The following is a 20,006-nucleotide window of genomic DNA, read 5'->3' on the forward strand; positions in this document are numbered from 1 at the left end:
AGGAGCAGAGGAAGAAGAAAATACAAGGAGCAAATGCATCTTCATCATCATGTAATAGGTTTATAGGGTATCCATTAAATATGCTTATAATTCTAAATACTCATAAAATACACATAAAAAAACTAAAATAATGTGCAGTCTTGTGCAGTCTTTGCTCTGCATTTATCTGTCAGAAATTGAGTTACCTGGCAATCATCTCTTTTTCCTTATTGGAGGCATGACCACCGCTGCCCAGAACTTTGGCAGGAGTGGAAAGGAAGTAGAGACAGTGGTTTTTAAAGTACTGGTTAACCAGTGGCAGCAGGATCTAAAGGTGGAAAAATATAAATCAAAAGAGACAACTCTTTAACCGACACAATCATGGTACTGCGAAGTTTGCAATTAAGGAGACTGACGTTGTCTCACCTTCGCAAAGAATTTGATCTCCTGCTCGTGAGGGGATTTCTCAACCCTTCCACTACTCACAACAGCCTCTGGATTGACATAAACACCAATACACAGACACACATGCCGTATCAACAGAGATTAAAGCGAGGCAAGTACTGTACTGTATGTGTGCACCTCGTGTGTTATCTGAGACTAACCCAGATGTGCAATGAACTCTTGAGCAATCTCCATCCACTTCAGCAACTTCTGGAGGAAGCCGTAAGCGAACCGTTTCTCGATGGAAGAGATCTCCTGCTCCATGTCTTTCAAGCCCCTGCACAAAATTTGTATAGTCAAATGAGGTAAAACATTAAGGGACAAATATTTTAATGACTATTAAAAAATTGCACAACAGAAACAACTTTGTTTTATACTATACAGTACCTAGTAACAGCATATCCTTCAAACTGGAGGAATTTAAGCAGGTCTTGAGCTTTTTCCCTGTCACGGGCTTTCTCCTTAGCCGTCAATGTGTCATAAGGGACAAGCAGAGGATGGGTACCACCACCTACACCAGCACAGTGTTATGAGCAGCATGATTTGATCAATATGGGTTGGGAATTTGTTAGGCTAATTCTCACAAATATAACTTAAATCTTCCAACGTAAAATTACTTTTACTTAATTTGTGTATGCTAACTAAGAAACACACATTTTCTCCAAACTACCTTAAAAAATTAGGCACTCATATCATATAAATTTTTAGGTATGATATTATTTAGGTAAAACCTGTGGTTATAGTAATTACAAATACACCCATCAGCTAGAACAAAGGTGAATTAAATACAGTAACAATAATTATCAAGTATATACGAGTAAACTGGTGACAGGATTGGCAGGGTGGAGCCTCAGGCAGTTGCTGACCTGAGGACTCAGCGTGTGAGCCCTGACACTACTGGGTCGGGTTTTTGGCAATACCCTTAGTACTAGGCTTCAGTAAACCCAAGCACTGCATACAGTTCTGGACCCAAGCCTGGTTAACTAGCGGGGTGGGACAGGAAAGGTATCCAGCCTAAAACATGTGCTGGATAATTACAACACCTCTTTGTAGATCAATTGATCTGATGTGGCAACCGCTAGGATAAAAGGGAAGCCCAAGAAAAAAAAAAATGTTACAAAATTATGGTAACCCAATGATCACTTATTCCTGTGAGGACCAAAGGCCATCCTGCCTGGTGCAATGACATACAAAAGCACAATTTGGCACAAATTGCTGAAAAGTATCAAAGCTGGCTATGAAAAAAAGATATCAGAAAATCCAGTTCAAGATTATTGGTCCAGCCTCCAAATTCAGTCGTGAAAGTTGGTGTTGCAAATGAATCCTACATGAGATTTCCCATCATTTACAGATTTCTCATTTCTCTCACTAACAGACTCCAGATCTTACCTTTGGCCTGGAGTTCCATCTTCTTCTTTCTGCCCCAGGTGTTGTGATAATTTTCAGCCAGTTGCTCTGCCATAGACTAGAGATGAAGGCATACAGAGAGAAACATAGTTGTTTTGTGAAACTCCTTAACAATTTTCCTGTGGACACATAATGATCTGATTGCTTTAAATACCTGCAGCTCTCTGGACAAAGCCATGGTAGTTAAATCCACAGGCTGGGGTGAGTATCCCTGACTAGGATCATAAGTAGCCTGCAGGGACGCACAGATACACCATGATTAGTTCTTATAAAACTTGTTTGATTACTTATGCTCTTGTTTGAACTATGAGTCACCTGAGCAGTTTGAGAGATCTTCCTGGTGGTGGCCTTTTCAATCTTCTCCCCCTCATCTCTAGCTTTCTCTAAAGTCCACTCCCAGGCTAGCATGGCTTTAATGGATTCCTTAATGGGCCAGCGGTAGATCTCCTTATCCTGATAACATAGAGACACAAACCAATCGATAATTCATTGAAAACAAACCTGCAAAAACCCAGTAGTTGTTGGATGAAAATTGATTCATGAACAACTGCATCAACATATTCAAACCTTTTCAGAAAAGGTTTTATAAGGCCGGAGCATAGGATGTGTCTTCCCGATCTCATCCAGTGTCTCTCCATAGGTCCAGTTGTTCTGGATCTGAACACACACAAAACAAAAAGATTTATAATGCAATGTTTCTTCTTCAGGAAGTTAAATATTTAATTTAAATTAATGTTGATGCAACTAACCTTTTCAAAGGCCCACCTATCGTGAGTATGCTCTGCAAATTTGTTGATGAAGGCGTCCAGTTTTTCTGGGATGATGGTGCTGTAAAAACGTATGCAGATGTTAAAGGCATGTCAATTTAATTTTAAAATGCTTTTCTGTTAATATTTTCTGCTGTTTGTTTTTGTATAACCAAGATACCCTGCCAGCATAATACCTACTTGGTAGTCTCCACAGGTCTAGGATCGAAGTTGCCCTCAGCATCAACAGTGGCTTTTTTCTCTGTGGCAGAATAACTGGCATCTACGTAGTCAGGAGGGATGGCACCAGCAATGGCACAGATGCACGGCATGGCGATCTTAAACAGCTCTGCAGAAAATTTCTGCAAAAATATTTCATATGCTTGTCTTAGGTTCTGCACATCTCTGAATTGCCTTTTGCAAACCGTTCTAAAACCCTTTATAGTATGTATGCATCCTACCTTGTGTGCTAGAGACTCAAAGATTCCCCAGAAAAGTTTACGTGAGAGATGCAGCTCTTCCTCTGACGTTGTGCCAAAATTTGCCCAGCCATTGGGTAGGCAGTAGTACTTCCAGCAGCGCTCATAGTGATTAGTCAGCAGCTAGAAATAAAGAAGAAGAAAAAAAAACCTAATGTACAATCCTTAGAGTAAGAAAGAATAAAAGTGTAAAAATAAGCAATGAAGGCATACTTTCAGAGGCATCTTAGCATATTCGTTGAGGATTGGCACATCGAATACAAGTCTCCGTAACAGATGCTGCAGCATTGATGGGTGCAGGTACCTGAAAACAAACAAGGAAGTGAAGACATTGAAACAGATGCTGTGATGCTAACGTTACTGTAAATGCCAAGTGTTTACAAAACCTGAACGGCTATGGCAAAGGCTAACCCTTATGCTCTAACGTCAAAATATTTTAAAATCTCACTTGACTAAAGACATGAGACAGTCCTCTATGACATCACGCTGGGCTTTGGTGAGAGCACGGCCACGGGAGAGTCGGTAGACGGTGTGCAGCATGGAGTCAATCATGATGGCACGGTGGTCAGTGCCCGCAAACAGTGGAGCACACTTGGTCAGAAGTGGCAGCACGGCTGAACACAGATACCGATTGAGTGCCAACGCCATCTCTGTGGTACTGAATGCCACCTAAATCCCAGACAAACAATAACCAACAACGGAATATGTTCAGATCGTATCATTCTTTCCTAAATACCATCACTGTTTTACGATTTTTATTATTTTAGAATTCTTTTCTTTGTTTTTATGCAAACATATGGTGTCTTTATTTGTTATTATCTATATTTGTTAGTATTAGCAAGTTTGGTTATTATAAGTATGTATTTGTTAATATCTATCTATCTATCTATCTATCTATCTATCTATCTATCTATCTATCTATCTATCTATCTATCTACAGTATCAATCTATCCTTAGGTTAAAACAGATTTTTTTTATTTTACCTCAATAGGACACGTATCTTAAGGACTGTATGAATGCAAACATTGTTTTAGATCTAAGCCAATTTTGTACATGGTTGTAGATTGGATCTATATCTGAAACAGGTAGCTTAAGATCCCAGTTCCAGAATTCTTGTTCTGCAGAATCCCACCCCCCAAATGTTTACCCTTAGGTAATATTAGGTCAAATTTGGCACTAACCTGGGATTAGAGTTGAGAGACAAAACATGTCCAATCCCAGAAATTGTTTTTTTTTAAATAACCTCATATGACAAAGCTGGTATACTTTGTGTAATGTACTGTAATTGTACCGTGTCCAGAGAGGCTGCAGCCCTCATGTCTGGAAGGAAGCCGACTTCAAGCACATGCAGCAGAAAGTCTTGGTTATCAATGCCATACACTCTGTCTAGGAATAACACCATGGAGGCCTTGTGGTCCGGTACAAAACTGGCAGACATCTTGGGTTCAACAATCTGTCCATCTAACCATCATGAAGAATGTAAACATTAAATAAGAAGAAGAAAAAAAAAAGAAATAAGAAAAATTAGTTCACAAGTAAATTAAAAAGATAACATACTATAAGGAAGGCTCATAAGTGGTTACTAAATATTTAACAAACTTATTCCGTCCATTGCTAGCATACCTTTTCCATAAGTCGGGATCTGCACAGGAAGACTGATGACTCCCACCAGATCTTCTATAGGAACCAAAGACCTCAAGATAGCTCTGATTCTCAGAGCCTCACCCTTGCCAGCATGGATTAACTGTACCAAGGAAAAGACCAAAATTTACACTACTGTCCTTAAAGGGGGCAAATTCTATTCAGTTATAAATAGAATTCACTAAAACCTGAGCACAGAAATGTGCAGAATTATTTCACATTTATTTCACTTACATGCATCTCAGGGGCACAGCGACCCAGCAAGTCGATGAGTGCCGAGTAGAATGACATGATGGCATTTCCAAGATGCACCCTATTCTCCTCCTGTTGCTCCTCTCCACTAAACCTGAACCATTTACAGTACATAATCCGTGAGAAAAGGATTAGACATTGTGCAATGAAGTTTTTGTTGTTGTGCAAACAAATTTAATAACAACAAAAACAAAATCATTACATGAAGCGTCTGTCTTTCTTCGGAGTCGGCCCATCTCTGGCTGGATCCTCTGAGATCTTAATGGCATCCTCCATCGCAGCCAGCAGCCCAGCTCCACCCTCTCCTCTTAGGGCGGGACCAAAGCACTCAGGACGACGAATTAGCAGACGCACCACCACATTAGCGTTCTCCTCCACGCTCTCACCTGCAAGGGAAGACTCGCCGTTATTCTCAGAAAGAAAAAAAAAGGTAATTGTACTATTTTTAAAACTTGTATTTAAAGTTTACTTGTTATCAGCTAAACTTACCTAGCTGATAGGTTACTAACCCTAACCCTAACCCTAACCCCAAGGACTAAAACAAATCAATTTTGCACTGATTTTGCATTAATTAAAAGATATCATATTACCACGAAACCTACTGTAGGTGCTGATTTAATTCATCCTGCGATTCTGTTAGTATTTAACAGATTTTATAAATATCCTGATTCAATTTTTTTTTTTGTTACAATTCGCATTTTTTGTTACCAAATTTGGCCATACCACACATCTTACTGCACTTTCTGCCAATGTGTGAACAGTTTTTATTGCACCACCTACTCTATAGGATGACAGAGGTATTGCGCAATATTACCACCTCAAATGCAAACATACAGTATATAAATAAAAAAATTATAATAACCTTCGTTATGTAACTGAATACTTTTTTTTCTTACGAATTACGGTGAAATGAGTTGTAGGTGTGCTCGGACCTTATACATCCCACAAATTTTGCCAATGATATTTTCCTCAATAAAAGCTTTACTACATCTGTGACCAACCTTTTTTCATCAGTTCATGTAAAGTGTCCTTGAAACAAGTCCCTGTGTAAGCTGTTAGTACAGAATATATTATATCATAACAAGTGCATTAAAATAAACCTTGCAGCCAGAACTGCTTTCAGAACTGTTATTAGATAAATTTAGTCATCTGACCAATCAGAAGTGAGCATCCATGAAAAGCTGAACAAATAGCTAAGCTTTAAAGTTTTTAAAAAAGATTATGAAAAAAAATGCTAATCTTGAATGTGATTCATCAGAAAGAGTGAAAACACTCACCGTTAACAAACACAGCAAATCGAAGGAAGTCCAGATAGCGCTCACCACCACAGGGGTTCCACCCGATATCAGGGTAGCCCTTAGACAACAGCATTGGGCACATCTGAAGGCCACATCCAGCCAGATACGTCACCACCTAATTGAAAAGTTTAAAAGCATGACAATTTTTTATAGTATGTTCTTTCCCCGTTTTTAGCAATTCCCTTACTGCATGCAAAATGATCTTACCATCTCCAGATCTTGTTCCTGCAGCGCTAAAGCCAGCTCATTGTTGTCAATACAGGAAGCTGCAGCCACATCCAGAGGTGTTGATCCACGCATTCCTGATCAAATAGGCGAGTTTCAGACATGGAGCCCACATCATATATACAGTATATAACATGTTTATAATAAATTTTAAAGCCAGCCTTACCGAGGCCGATGCCACTGTTCTGAAGCAGGTATGAAAGATGATCAAACATGGAGCGTTGGTTCTGACGACTGATACGGCAAAAGTAACACAGGAAGCGGCAGCAGTTCGTCACCATATGGGGGAATCGGATCTCCTTTTAGAAGTCATAAGTAGGTTTTTACAAAGCTGTACTGTTATTATAAAAAAATATATATTATTGTTCTTTTGAGTCACCTTTGAATCTCCACCACCTCCAAGCACATTGACCATGACCTCCATAACCGTCTCATGCATGCCAAGAGCCCTCATTAAGTTAGGATGCTGGTAGAACACCTTATTGTTCATGATATTACTGAGAGACAAAACATAATCAGAGACATTGTCCAACATAAGCCGTAGGAAACCAATAAAAAAAGACTCATGAAACATCATGGTTTAAACAGTGTATCATTCAGCAGTTCTAACCTGATGCTCTGAATCATAAGCCTCTCCTCCTCAGGACCCATCTGAACAATGAGAAGGGAGCGGATCTGGCCCAGGCACTCTAGTAGGTCCATGGTGTCCTGCACAGACACGCCATTGATGGCGTACGCTTTGGGCAGAGCTCGAATCAACTCGCCCAGAGAGTCATACTGCCGGTGAAGTAAGCTGAACATCATTCGTACAAGCTCTGGGTTCTGGATAAATGACTCCTGTGCCCAGTGGATCACTGTGTGAGAAATTAGCTCCTGCAATGTGCCTGAAAAAAAAGGAAATATTAAGTAGAAATCAATAAGTATTTTCTATGTTGCATCACCTATTAACTGTGTCCAAACATTTACGGTTTCTTAAAATCACCATGTATAGTGAAAATAGTTTAATTTCAGTATCCTCAGTTATTACAAATCTAATTATATACAATTGGCAGGGATGTAAATATCTATTTTATGAAAGAAATTTTTATTTAGCAAAATAAATAAAAAAATAATTAATTAATTAATACAGTTTAATGATTATATTTTCCCTCAAGAACTTTAACGTCACTTTGTTATATTAAAAGATTTTGAATATTAAAAAAAAAAAAAAAAAAATATATATATATATATATATATATATATATATATATATATATATATATATAAACTCACTGGGTTTAGGCTCCTCATCTGGTTCAGGTTCTTCTTCTTCTTGCTGCTGTTTACGCAAACTCTTCACTCTTTCCACTAACTTGAGCAGTCTTCCTTTAAGCGACATTTCCACCTCCTCCTCTTCCTCCTCTTCCTCAAGGTGTATACCTGAAATCAAGAAATAGTTTTTTCAAAAATAATGCTTACTGCTACTTTTTTAAAGATTCCGTGTTTATCAGTTTTTCTTAAAAAATCATAAAAATCAATGGAGAACAAAAAGTATAAACGTTCCCAAAAATGTATAGCCAACTTCTATTTTGCATGATATTTAACAAACACAACACAGTTAAGATGCTCCTATGAATTTTTACAAAAAAGTCCAAATTTTTATCCATCCACTCTAGGAAAGGCAGGTTGTTTAGCACTCACCACAGTGATTCAGAAGGTCACTGTGGAAAGTCTGGAGAAGTTCTCGTATTTCATCAGGCACTGGACACTCCTCGTCTTCAGGATTGTGCTTAAAGTGAGTCAGCATAATAACCTGGAAAAAAAACGATATCTCAAATACATACAAATTGCAGGTGATTGTGCGTCTACCATGTACAAAGTGGTATTATGTGGTTAATATGGTGTTTGTTCTGAGATGTGAGTGTGGGTGTGAACCTGCTCTTGTGGAGGAGACCGGAACTCCCGGGTCCTTCGTGCTGTCTCAGCAGCAGTCATGGTGAAAGCTCTCATGAGCTGATTGTAGCGATCACGTTGGTTGGTTTGTAGGTACTGCACAAATGTATCAGAGAAAGCGACAACAGCTTCCACACGGTGCCGCAGCTCACAGTCACAGAAATATTGCAGCAGGATACACATCTGACAGAGAGAGAGAAGCAAAAGAAAAGTGCTAAGAGAACGTGGTGTTCCTGACGGAAAAATTGTGATGGCAAAAAAAATCCTGAAAGGATCTTAAATTATACAAGTTAAATATATCAAAGTTACATATTTAATTTTTTTATTATTTAAATATTATTATTATTATAAGTAGTAGTAGTTGTTGTTGTTGTAGTAGTAATAGAACTCACCTGCAGTTTGACTGATTCAGGAAGTTTCATTTGCAACAGACCTTCCTCTGGTGCCTCCTCCTCTTCCCCAGATCCCTCTTCTCCTCCTTCCTCTGCTTCCTTCTCCTCCTCTGCTTTTTCTCCATCCACTTTTTGTCGTTCCTGCTTTTCTTCCTCTGCCTTCTCCGTCTCATCCCCCTCCTCTCCTTCCTCCTTTTTGAGGGCTTTAAGCTCTTCATCCTCCTCATCTTCTCCTACTCCTTCATCCACTAGCTCTGTCTCTCCTTCTGTTCCCTCCTCTTTCTCTTTGGTTTCCTCCCCTTGCTCTTTAGATGCTGCTTCCTGTGCTTCCCCCTCTTCTTCCTCCTTGGAAGCTGTCTCCTTTGCTGAGCTGAAAACATTGGGGTCAATCATCTTAAGAATGTGCTTGACATCATCATCGTTAAAGATACCCATGATGAGAAGTGTGCTAATGAGTTTAAGAATGGGAACAAAGTGGAACTCGACGCTGCCCCCTACTGGATCACGCATGGCCTGACTCCCGTCCATTACAGCCTCAGTTAGCATGCTCAGAGACTTGGTCTTTAGTTCCTGTAGGGAATCATATAATAGCACATTATACAATATCATGCTGAATATTTATTTAGTTTATACTTGCAGTGTGTTACTGTTATATCCATACCTGCAGAGGGAAGATAGGACTCAGAGTGTACAGGTCTGGATCTGTGCCCACAAAATTAATAGGTGAGAAATGGAGTTTAGGCCTGAGGCAGGTGGTCAGACCCACACCAGGCAGATCATGGGCGGTGTCAGCATCTGGGTACAGAGTGATACTAAGCGTCTCTTTCGTCATGGGCACAATAAACTCACGATTGGTACCCAGACGGTTGCGCTTCGCTGACTCTAGATGGATGCTGATGAGCAGGTCGTAGTAACCGATACGCAATGGCCCAGGAAGGTATGTGTTCTCGATGGCATAGAAAAGCTGTGATTCATCCACATGGCTGCAGAGAGCATGGGCCACGCGGTTGTTGCCCAAAGCGCACACGGCGCAATACAACATCAAAGTGTGGTAGTGGAATTTCAACAAGTCTTGGCGTTCTGACAACTCCAGGATATCAATGCACCTGAAAAGAAAAGAAGAACATACTGTACAGAAGATAAAATCTTTATCTCAATACTACAAAAATGACTTCCAAGGAGCATGAAACAAACTTCTTTCACACCTTTTAATGTGTTAAATTGATTGATTTATTTAAATTATCATTAGAAACGAAAAAATATTATACAGTATACAACAGCTAGTTCCTTCTGAGTAATATTATTGGATAAGAGGTATTCCATATATGATATATATTATTATATTACACTCACTATAATATTACATGTGATATATATGTATCACACTAACTGATGGCGGCCAGGATAGGTTAAAGTAGGTTATATGATCAGCCGTACTGGAAGGAGGGGAAAGTAGCTGCCTGCCAAAACCAACATTTAACATCAGTCACATCTGACAATGTTATTTCATTTTAAGCAACACTTTGTGTCCTTAGTAAAGTTTCTCAGGAATCTTCACCACCTCTATGGTTTATTCTCCTCACCTGGTAAGTGCCGGTAAGTTAATACTACTGTATCTTCACTAACTCTCAGTTTCCAGGTCTGCCAGTCGGGGTAGGTTAGTTAGAAGGTTAGTTGTCAGTTGTGAAGGTTTTGTGCTGAAGATCCAATGAGGGATACTCAACTGATTTATACTTGCTCAGTATAATTGAGCAAGCAGTTTTTCACTTTAAGAGACATAACACCCAGTTTGTGATTAGTTATGTTTGATGTGTTTTTGTGAGTGATTGCATTTTGTTTCCTTTAACTAAATTAAGTTATTTGGAGTCTTCCGAGGCTTCCTGAAGGATCTTACTTTTTGGTTAGTTTTTGTTTCTCGTTTTCAGGCCAGTCCCTGTACCTGACCTTCAGAGAAATCATTTTATTTGGTTTGTTAAATTATTCGGGTATATATATATAAAAAAATAAAAAATAAAAAAAAAACTTGAAAAAAACTGGTCATGAACCAGAGAGAAACAGGCCAGTGATTAGTATACTGGTGATGCTGAGTATTCGAACAGACGAGAGGGGAAATGAGGTTGCTGTTAAAGTGGTTACATAAAAGACAAGGCAAGTTTATTTGTATAGCATATTTCATACACAATGGTAATTCAAAGTGCTTTACATAAAAGAGAAGAACATAATTAGAAAAAAATACTCTTTTTTTGTTGTTTTTCGCAGTTTTTTTTTCCTTTTTTCTTAAATTTAATTCATATCATATCATTTTATTTAATAAAAAACGATGAGGGAACATATTTTCCAAGCAACCAGCCTATAAAAAAATACATCCAGTTTAACATCCAAATCATAATCAGCATAATAAGGAGAGTGTCAGGCTTATTTGCATTTTCTTTCTCTGACCTGTTCTCCTCGGGAATGTGCAATGCCATCATGGTGAGAGGTTCAGTGCATTCTACCATCCATCCGTGCCTCTCACTCACTTTACCCATTTCAGGTTTCAAGAAGTGGTTTGGGACACGGCTCCATATAACTGGCGTGAGCATCTCGACATCAAGACGAGGAGGACACTGAGGCACAGGGTTCTTCCGTTCACTGCGAAACATGGCCGCTGAGAGAGGCATAATGTTCTAGTGGGGAGAAGATGTACGAAAAGAGACAGGATAATTCTCTTTAAAGATAATAGCAAAAAAAGTAAGTTATATCTATGAGGTATGTCAACAACACAACTTATTTTAAAATGGCTAGCAAAACCAAGCCACAGAAACTGACTTGTGTAATCATGATTACGTGTTCAACGGGTTCATCAGTTCAGGGGAAAGTAAAGAATAGAAGTGTCCGGTTAAATAAGAGGAGAGCAGAAAAAGATCATTTTTCGCACTAAATAAACAGCGCATTATATAATGGGAGTATAAAGAGAAAAGAGCCATAATAGCAGGGGCGAATTATACTAAAAGCAGTGCTAGAGGGAGAGAGACAGTAGAAAATGAGGAAGAGTTCTAACCTTTAGCTTTCCCAACTCAAACTGCAGCATGTTCTGGCTAAAGGGCTGAACAAACACGGCAGGGAAAAGCTTGGTGTTGGGCTCCACCTTAGAGAAAAACATACATTATATGTCATTATGCAACAACACAACACTTAGTCGCCGAACATGGTGCGAACAAGAAGTAGAAACATTTATTTGGACTTTGATCCACATGAATGCAAAGGCTATACACGTTTTTAAAGTCTTGCACTCAAAGCTTTCAAAAGAAATATAAATCTCACCTGGTAAAAGGTATTGATTTCCTTCCCATTGGCTGTGAAAGTCATAAGACCAGTGGCCAAGTCAACCAAGCAACCAACAACAAGATCCTCCTGGCTGAAGCGTTGCTGTGAACCGCTGATTAAGTCGCCTCCCCACACCATGTAGCAGTTGCTTCGTTTTATGCTGATGTTATAGTAATGCATATATTTAATAACAGCAAATAACACAACCATTTTTAGCTGCCACAATGTTTCACAATGGCATTTAAGCTCTCACTTTTTGCAAAATGACTATATTTTAAAAATAAAGGACTTAATGCTCTTCAAGGCTTGATTTTTAAATGATGTTCAAAACTACAAAAGATTGACATGTAGGAATTATTTTCCTTTGGTGATTTATGATACCTGGTAAATCTGCCCCTGTTAGAAACACAAAACATCTGCTGTCAATCCTCACCTGTCATGAATGTTGCCCTTGTCATCACCTACAGTCACTGTTACAGTGCGAACTTTGAAGAGGTCGAAGCTAGGATCATACTGATGGTAGTCAGGGGTGACCCAGCCAACCCAAACACCACCAGGCTCTTGGCCAGCAAAGATCCGCACTGAGTAATAATACTAGAGAAGAAGCAAAAAAAAAAAAAAAGATAAATACTGTAAATTAAAAAAAAAGATTTTATATAAAAGCTGTCTTACTGATTAAAAGGGGTCTAAAACCAAACCATGAAATTTGATTGTGCAGAATAACAAAACACAGTTTGAGAGTAAAAACTCCCATTATTTCCCCATGTAATTCTCCTGCTCAATTCTATTAAGGTAAAAAGTTTTGCAGTAGTAAAGAGCCGTGTTCAGATTGCCTGCTTCTCAGCTGAAATGCTGGACTCCCAAGAACTCCTTTAACTGCCAAACATGTGAAAATGGCATGGAGCAAGGTCAGAAGTGATTGTGCGTACAGGTCCTGCAGACGGATGATCCAATGATTTTCAAGGAGCAATTATTCCACTAACTGAATGATCATGGGAATAACTGAAACGGGCTCTGAGCCACCTCAGCCAGGATCATCATTCAAGGACATACAAAGTTCTTTAAAATGTTTGCACTATTGAAGTGTTTTACTGCGGCTAAGCACATCACTATACTCTGCTTGGAGTCTTCAGTTTTACTCCATTCACCAGAAATTTCATCAAGTCCTGTTTCGACTAAAATGCCACCTATTTGTATGTTTGTAGAAAAAGTTAAATGGTTAAAACCAAAAAATAAACTGACCAGCTTTAATGTAAACAGTCATAGTATTATTTCAGGTTGGAGCCCATGTACATGTCTGCCTGTCTTTCTGAGACATCCGAGTTCTGACCAATGTACAGACTAAACCCTTCCTATATATATATATATACACTGTATATAACTTGAATAGAATATAATTGTTTGAAAGGCTCACTGTAGTGGTACTGAGAATGATGTCAGGGTCATCACGATCATCCGGCACCACGTCCTGTACCAAGCGTGGCAAAACAGGGGGAGGAGGGGGAGGAGTAATCATGGCAGCTTTCTTAGCTTTAAACAGGAAACTGAAAAGAAAAGGGAAAGCAATCAGCAATGAGCCCAAATTTGTTCCATAAAAAAAACCTACGGTTACATACACAATGGGAATACATTACAAAAAAAGGTTTGTATCTAGTTCAGCATGATGGATCATTAGTTCAAGACTGCAATTTATAATCACGCTATACTTTTAAACTTTCACTCTATTTACACAAATTACAAATTACTATAAGCCACAAACTGAGTTGCTTAATGTTGTAGGGCACAAGGGCATTCTGAATCACTAGTCTATCCTCACCCTTTCTTTTTGCCTTTCTCAGAAGCAGTGTCCTTGTCATTCTCCTTGACACCAGGTATGTCTCTGGGCACGGACGGTTCCTTTTCTTTGTCCTCCTGCTCCTTCTTGCTGGCTGACTTTTTCAGCACTTCATACTCAGAGTCAGGATCCACCTCCAACACTTCATCCTCTGGGATGGTTAGTGCTCGAGTTAGGGGTGTGGTACCTGCCTGCACTTTAAAAGTCTCATGAAACTCAATTGGTATGCTTAGCCTCAGAAATATCATGTCTGTGTTGGCATTCTGGGACCCAAACGTCTTGTGGGTGAGCTTCAGACAGGGGGCGCTATCCACTGTGCCATCCACACGAGACAACTGTACAATAACAAAATATAATTATAATAATAAAAAAAAATCATCATAATAAATAAAAAACACACTTGTAACCCAATGTAATAGAATATGATATAAATTATACATTTACAAGTGTTCTAATTTCTTTCATTCTTTTCTTAACATTCTATTGTAAATAAAACACCTGACCTCAATATGATTGTGGTTACTGGGCACTGGGAGAAACTGGGGCAAACTCTTGCTGAACCACATGGTAATGTCTCTCTTCATGTTAATGGCAAAAGGTTCAAATCCCTCCTGCAATCCACAAATGGCAAAATAGCGCAGGCTGCTAACATTCTGGCCCAAGTTAATACGGCCAACTTGAGAAAGTCCCAGTGCACAGACAGGGATGAAACCTAACAGACAAGGAACAAGTGAGGAAAAGATGAAACTGGACAAAAGTCAAACATTCAAACAAATTCCCTTTGTGCAGCAGGGGTTTTCCTACTTACCATCTCCAATCTCGATGTCTTTGAAGGCCATCTCTGAGCCTGAGTCACTGATCAGCATCTCTCCATTCAGAGTGAACATGATGTTCATCTCCACCAGGTCAATCATGCATCCCACCACGTCTCCCGACTGCCACTGCCGCCCGAAGGGCTCATTTCCAATGTGCCAGCGTTGAGCCTAGAAAAGAAAGAACAATACATACTTTCAATACACAAATAATGCATTCCTTTTCAGTACAAGACTTCTCTGATGTATCCTATGTCAGTGTTGAAATTACAATAACTGCACAGTTTAAACTATCAAAAGACAGTGGTTTAGTCACGTCCTATATACTAAGTGATTCCTATGCACATCATTCAAGCAATCCAAAGAAAATACCACTATACGTAAAAAAAATAAAGCAGTACTGTATTTACAGTGGGTATAGAAAAGCATCAACCCTCTTATAGACAGTTTTTATTTTATCCAGCTGTATTTACTCAGTGCCTTTTTTAAACAATGAAGTGAAAGCTTTAGGACCATCATGTAAAAAATAGAAAAAAAGGCTGGGCTCTGACTAGGCCCCCCATGGACATTCAGCCTTCTCTCCTTCAACCACTACAGTATATGGTCAGTTTTGCTGAATGCCTTTGTTACTTGCCATGCTGGAAGGTAAACCTGCTTCCAATGGCAAACCTTCTGACAGTGGGCAGTAGATTTTCCTCAAGAATTGGACAGTATTTTTTCCCATGACCTTTCCTTTATTCGGACATGTGCTCCAGTCCCTGCTGAAAAGAAACACCCCCATAACAGGATCTTACCACCTCTATGCTTAACCTATTTGGATGGTGAGATGTATTGGATTTCCGCCAGACATACAGTATCATTTGGTGTTGTGGCCAAATAATTAAATTTCAGTCTCAACTGACCAGCTGCATATTTGCAAAGCCCAGTTGTGACTGAGTGTGGCCTTTCTAGGGGATTGGCTTTTTTATGCACCCCTTAAATACAAGCTGAATTTGTGGAGAACCTGTGATATTGTTTTCATTATTTTCGTGCAACTGCTTCAGTGTTGCTGTAGGTCCCTTGGTAGGCTCCTGGCTGTTTCATGCAGTTTAAAGTGATGTTTTTATCCATGGAGGTTCTGTGTTTTCTCAAATAATTTCCACTTCCTAATAATAGACGTGAACATGCATCTAGGTAGTGATAGAGCCTGATATTTTTTCCATACCCCGACTTGTGCCAACTTGTTTTTTTGGTTTTTTCAAAAAATATTTCTAATATGTTGGTGTTATATCTTTTACTTGGTTTGTTAAAAAAGTAAATACAGCTAGATAAAACTAAAACTGTGTGTCTTCATTCCAGGCCGCAAAGCAACAAAATGTGATTCTTTTAAAGAGGGTGATTTGTTTCTATACCCATTGTAAGTAGGTAATTTTATTTTATTATTGTAACCAAATGCATATAACTCAGAAAATAACTGAAAACTACTATACAAGAGATCATCAGAAACTTATTTGTTATTCTTACATGTTATCCATGTGGAGGGAAGAGAAAGACTATCAGGAAACAGTCATGGAGGCATTACTCTATATCAGACACAAAACCCCATGAAGAACATTTAAATGCCATTCATACCCTGTTTCCATTGAAGACATAAGCCAGTTCATCAGCTCCAAGCTCAGTGCCTGCACGCACGTTAGGTCGAGCCCAGCCTACCCTCATCTCTCCTGTGGTCACTGCTTCAAACTCAAAGTACCATTTTCCTGAAGTTACTGCATACTGCTTCTCTGCTCTGAAGATTCGAACCTTGTCCCCTCGCCCACTCTCCAATGAGTGACCACCTGGACAATAACAGGAGAACAGGTTTGTATACTGTATTACTGACTACAGACTATTTACAGCTGATAGAATATAGCTTTGTTCATCCTTATATAACTAAAAAACATTGGAAACAAAGACTTCATCTTTTTAGCATTCTTTCATTTTTTTGAAATGTCTTTTTTATTGTATAATGCAATTCATCTAACATTGTGACTTTTCGCATGCACTTTTACAACAAAAAAGGAATTAAATGATCATTACTTACTGCTCTCCTGGTCGGGTGGCTCGATGTTGTATCCATAGCCAATAAGGGTGCGTACGGCATTGTTCACACTGTCTCTGTTGGTTTTCTTGGTTCTCTCATCCAGCAAGACGTACGGTACCAGACGAGGGTTACGTTTATTCATAATATCCTATTGATAACATCAAGGCATTACTAAGGACCAGACCATGATTAAAGATGATTTCTCACTTTAAATGAATTTAGCAATAATAAGCTAAATTAAACCATTATAATAAGCCCCACCACAGACCTACAGTACATGGTGCATTAGACACAACAGCAGACCTCCAGTACTTTAAATGCACCATTCTCTGTATGATATTTCATAATGAAATAAAAGCTCTGGCCAGTATGAGCTATTATTATTATTATTATTATTACTGCCAATGCCAAATCCCTGATTATTACCTGCACAATGCTGTAGGTCCAACCCTGCCTCACACGGTCTCGTGCCCACACATTGTGCCCATTCTCCGCCAGCTTCTCCACAAGCTGGTTCTGGTTGGGGGTCAGTTTCACATGGCTGAGATCCAGAGGAGCTGGCTTGTACCCACTGCTCATCACATAGCTGAGACAGAGAAAAAGGCAACAAAAGGACCATAACCTAAGCTATCTTCCTGCAAAGATCATGTTCACAAGTCCGCATGAATAGATCAAAAATCTTAGATAAGTTACTCTCAGGCGGTGTCATAAATAATTAAGTGCACCCTTTTAACAGCAGTAGAACGTTTATGGTTTGGTTGCACATCGAAAAATTTGTCAGCTTTCTTTTTTGCAACATACGTTTTGGGCAGCTTGATCTTTTTCAGATTTTCTTCGGCTTTCTCATCTCCCATACCCACGTGGCACCCTAGAGCCAGAAGTGTCCTAAACAATTTGTGAGCAACAAATATGGTTACAGTCAGTGAAAAAAAAAAAATACAGTCAATAAATAAATAAGATTATTTGGGTAGAAGAACATCATTATTCACTTCAGAGTTTCTCCAGACATCTGCAAGTTGTAGTTTCTCTCAGGTTCGGGCAAGCTCTGGAAGTCCACCAAGCATGGGTGCAGTTTCTTATTATCATCACGGAACTGAGAAAAAGAGTCGACATATTAAGTGTACATCTTTCGCATTAGTGTAGTGTGTGAAGGCAAGAAAGAAACATACTTACTGGACCATAAGTCCAACCCTGCTCTATTCGAGTGACAGCCCACAGCTCATGGATGTTTTCAGCCAGTTTTTCTCTGATGCGCTCCAAGTGAGGGGGCAACACAATCTATACTCAAACACAGATGGAGAAAGACTTCGTGAGGTTTATTTATTTATTTATTTATTTATTTATTTTAATAAAAACATAATTCTGACAAATATGTAGCACAATAAATACTTGAGACAGAGAATCAGAGCTGGAATGTTTGGGTAAAGCACCTGAGCAGTGTCCACAGGACAAGGTGTGAAAGAAGTGTGTGTGAGGGACTGTGTGGGGCCCAGGAGGTTTCTGACTCCATTAAAGTCATGCTTGTACTCTTTGACAGGCTCGATGCGCATCCTCTCTCTGGGCAGGAGAGCCTCGTAACATGGGGCATAGCCAGGTGGAGGTAAGAACTTAAAGTCACCGTGACGTCCACCCAATAGAAATCGCGCTCTATGAAAGTCAATGAAAAATTACAACATGCACATACTTAAGTGTGAACATCTCAATGAAAAATGATACAACATTTACAATTTATCACCATATTAAGAATTCTCACTTGACCCCAGCTGAGCAGCTGATAACGGGAAAGAAGAGGCCATCCAAATTGAAATTTTCAAACATGCCCTGAACAGGATGCCCATTGATACGGAAAGAGATACTGGGTACGCTCAAATCCAGACAGCAGCTTACAACGTCATCAGCTGCCAGGATATGCTGGTTGGGTGATGCAACATGACGAGCCACATGACCTAAAAACAACAATGTCAAAACTGTCTGAGAATTCCCTAGGAACCTAGTCATCAAATGAAACTGTGATGGAAAAAGAACCTTTAGGCATCCACACTCTTTTGACTATTTGAGCCATGCACTCTCACCTGACCAAAGGTGATGTCCATCAAATCCATAGGAGTAAAGGTCATCGCCAACTCCATTGCCCCCCCAACCCTCTCCTCCCCCTGGATAGGGACTGTATCCTTCTGTTAGCGCCCAGCCAACACGCAGATGACTAGGCTGGGCCGTCACAAAAGGCTCCACATAGTCTACAATCATCTCGTAGTACCACTTCTTATACTGTGTTGAACCCTCACATGTGCCTAGGAAGATATTGGGTCTTACACTGAGGGGAAAAAGGAGCGTTTTTTATTAGCAAACAGACTAATTGACATGAGTATGTGTAGATGCAGGGCACAAAACACAACTTGATGTGGATGTAAAATATGTCTGAAATAAATGTTTACATGATTAATTCAGCAGATCAAATAAACAAACTGCAGATGAAACATGCACGTGTATTGAAGGCTAAGTTACAGTTAACAGCCAAAGTGATAAAGCGCTTAAAATCAGAAAATGAATGAATGATAAATTAAGTTGCTTTTATTTTTAAGGGCAATAACATGACTAATATGCAATTTGATAAAAAAAAATAAATAAAAAAAAACTAGGTACTGTTTTATTGGCCAAAACACAGTATTAATGTTGATTTCATTTGTTTATGTTACACAGTACATATAATACAGAACATGTGTGTGCCAATGAAGCTACTTCTGAAGTTTATGCAACATGAAAGTGACCAATATTTATTCAACAATATTAATTTAAAATGCTAATTATTCATATTTCTTTATAAGTATTCATACTAAAGTTGATGTAAGCTTATAGAAACATATGATCTATAAAAACTGTTGCTTGAATTAAAGTATTCCCTATTTTGGAAAAGCTTAAAAAGCAAATATCTGTAGTGTCTGTAAGCTTGTCAATTTCACAGTATCTTAACAATTTTCATTTTAGAATAAAACACTATTTCATGCGAAATCTATATTGGTCAAGTTTCATCTGAATGATAATAAAGATCAGTAAAAAAAATTTAAAAAATTGATAAAAAAAAAAGTTATGGACACTACAAAGGATATGAAATATTTTTTTTTATCAAATTGTGTTTTTTTTAAATCTGATAAACGTGTGTGCATTTACAAAAACAAAGCATCGATCAGAAAATAAGA

The 20,006-nt window shown here is 38.8% G+C and overlaps 1 protein-coding gene across 1 annotated transcript in view; it reads right to left on the reverse strand.

Moving 5' to 3' along the window:
• Positions 1 to 20,006, reverse strand: part of LOC128527421 (ryanodine receptor 1-like) — a 92,247-nt gene that overhangs the window by 44,367 nt on the left and 27,874 nt on the right. The window contains exons 18-62 of the mRNA XM_053499754.1: positions 18,882 to 19,123; positions 18,563 to 18,755; positions 18,240 to 18,456; positions 17,983 to 18,087; positions 17,799 to 17,902; positions 17,611 to 17,694; positions 17,236 to 17,395; positions 16,810 to 16,957; positions 16,359 to 16,564; positions 14,744 to 14,918; positions 14,439 to 14,647; positions 13,918 to 14,270; positions 13,516 to 13,645; positions 12,535 to 12,695; positions 12,099 to 12,261; positions 11,836 to 11,922; positions 11,235 to 11,461; positions 9,457 to 9,901; positions 9,167 to 9,365; positions 8,796 to 9,028; positions 8,386 to 8,586; positions 8,152 to 8,263; positions 7,744 to 7,890; positions 7,082 to 7,355; positions 6,851 to 6,968; positions 6,638 to 6,770; positions 6,454 to 6,548; positions 6,226 to 6,361; positions 5,151 to 5,334; positions 4,931 to 5,042; positions 4,679 to 4,799; positions 4,347 to 4,516; positions 3,504 to 3,724; positions 3,269 to 3,359; positions 3,038 to 3,178; positions 2,778 to 2,938; positions 2,580 to 2,658; positions 2,398 to 2,487; positions 2,146 to 2,283; positions 1,985 to 2,062; positions 1,813 to 1,888; positions 811 to 934; positions 585 to 700; positions 406 to 473; positions 186 to 307 (exon numbers count right to left, since the gene is read on the reverse strand). Coding sequence (XP_053355729.1) covers positions 186 to 307; positions 406 to 473; positions 585 to 700; positions 811 to 934; positions 1,813 to 1,888; positions 1,985 to 2,062; positions 2,146 to 2,283; positions 2,398 to 2,487; positions 2,580 to 2,658; positions 2,778 to 2,938; positions 3,038 to 3,178; positions 3,269 to 3,359; positions 3,504 to 3,724; positions 4,347 to 4,516; positions 4,679 to 4,799; positions 4,931 to 5,042; positions 5,151 to 5,334; positions 6,226 to 6,361; positions 6,454 to 6,548; positions 6,638 to 6,770; positions 6,851 to 6,968; positions 7,082 to 7,355; positions 7,744 to 7,890; positions 8,152 to 8,263; positions 8,386 to 8,586; positions 8,796 to 9,028; positions 9,167 to 9,365; positions 9,457 to 9,901; positions 11,235 to 11,461; positions 11,836 to 11,922; positions 12,099 to 12,261; positions 12,535 to 12,695; positions 13,516 to 13,645; positions 13,918 to 14,270; positions 14,439 to 14,647; positions 14,744 to 14,918; positions 16,359 to 16,564; positions 16,810 to 16,957; positions 17,236 to 17,395; positions 17,611 to 17,694; positions 17,799 to 17,902; positions 17,983 to 18,087; positions 18,240 to 18,456; positions 18,563 to 18,755; positions 18,882 to 19,123 — 7,149 coding nt within the window. The remainder of the gene's footprint in view (positions 1 to 185; positions 308 to 405; positions 474 to 584; positions 701 to 810; positions 935 to 1,812; positions 1,889 to 1,984; positions 2,063 to 2,145; positions 2,284 to 2,397; positions 2,488 to 2,579; positions 2,659 to 2,777; positions 2,939 to 3,037; positions 3,179 to 3,268; positions 3,360 to 3,503; positions 3,725 to 4,346; positions 4,517 to 4,678; positions 4,800 to 4,930; positions 5,043 to 5,150; positions 5,335 to 6,225; positions 6,362 to 6,453; positions 6,549 to 6,637; positions 6,771 to 6,850; positions 6,969 to 7,081; positions 7,356 to 7,743; positions 7,891 to 8,151; positions 8,264 to 8,385; positions 8,587 to 8,795; positions 9,029 to 9,166; positions 9,366 to 9,456; positions 9,902 to 11,234; positions 11,462 to 11,835; positions 11,923 to 12,098; positions 12,262 to 12,534; positions 12,696 to 13,515; positions 13,646 to 13,917; positions 14,271 to 14,438; positions 14,648 to 14,743; positions 14,919 to 16,358; positions 16,565 to 16,809; positions 16,958 to 17,235; positions 17,396 to 17,610; positions 17,695 to 17,798; positions 17,903 to 17,982; positions 18,088 to 18,239; positions 18,457 to 18,562; positions 18,756 to 18,881; positions 19,124 to 20,006) is intronic.

This window comes from Clarias gariepinus, chromosome 7 (genome assembly GCF_024256425.1).
Source record: "Clarias gariepinus isolate MV-2021 ecotype Netherlands chromosome 7, CGAR_prim_01v2, whole genome shotgun sequence".
Classification (NCBI taxonomy): Eukaryota; Metazoa; Chordata; class Actinopteri; order Siluriformes; family Clariidae; genus Clarias; species Clarias gariepinus.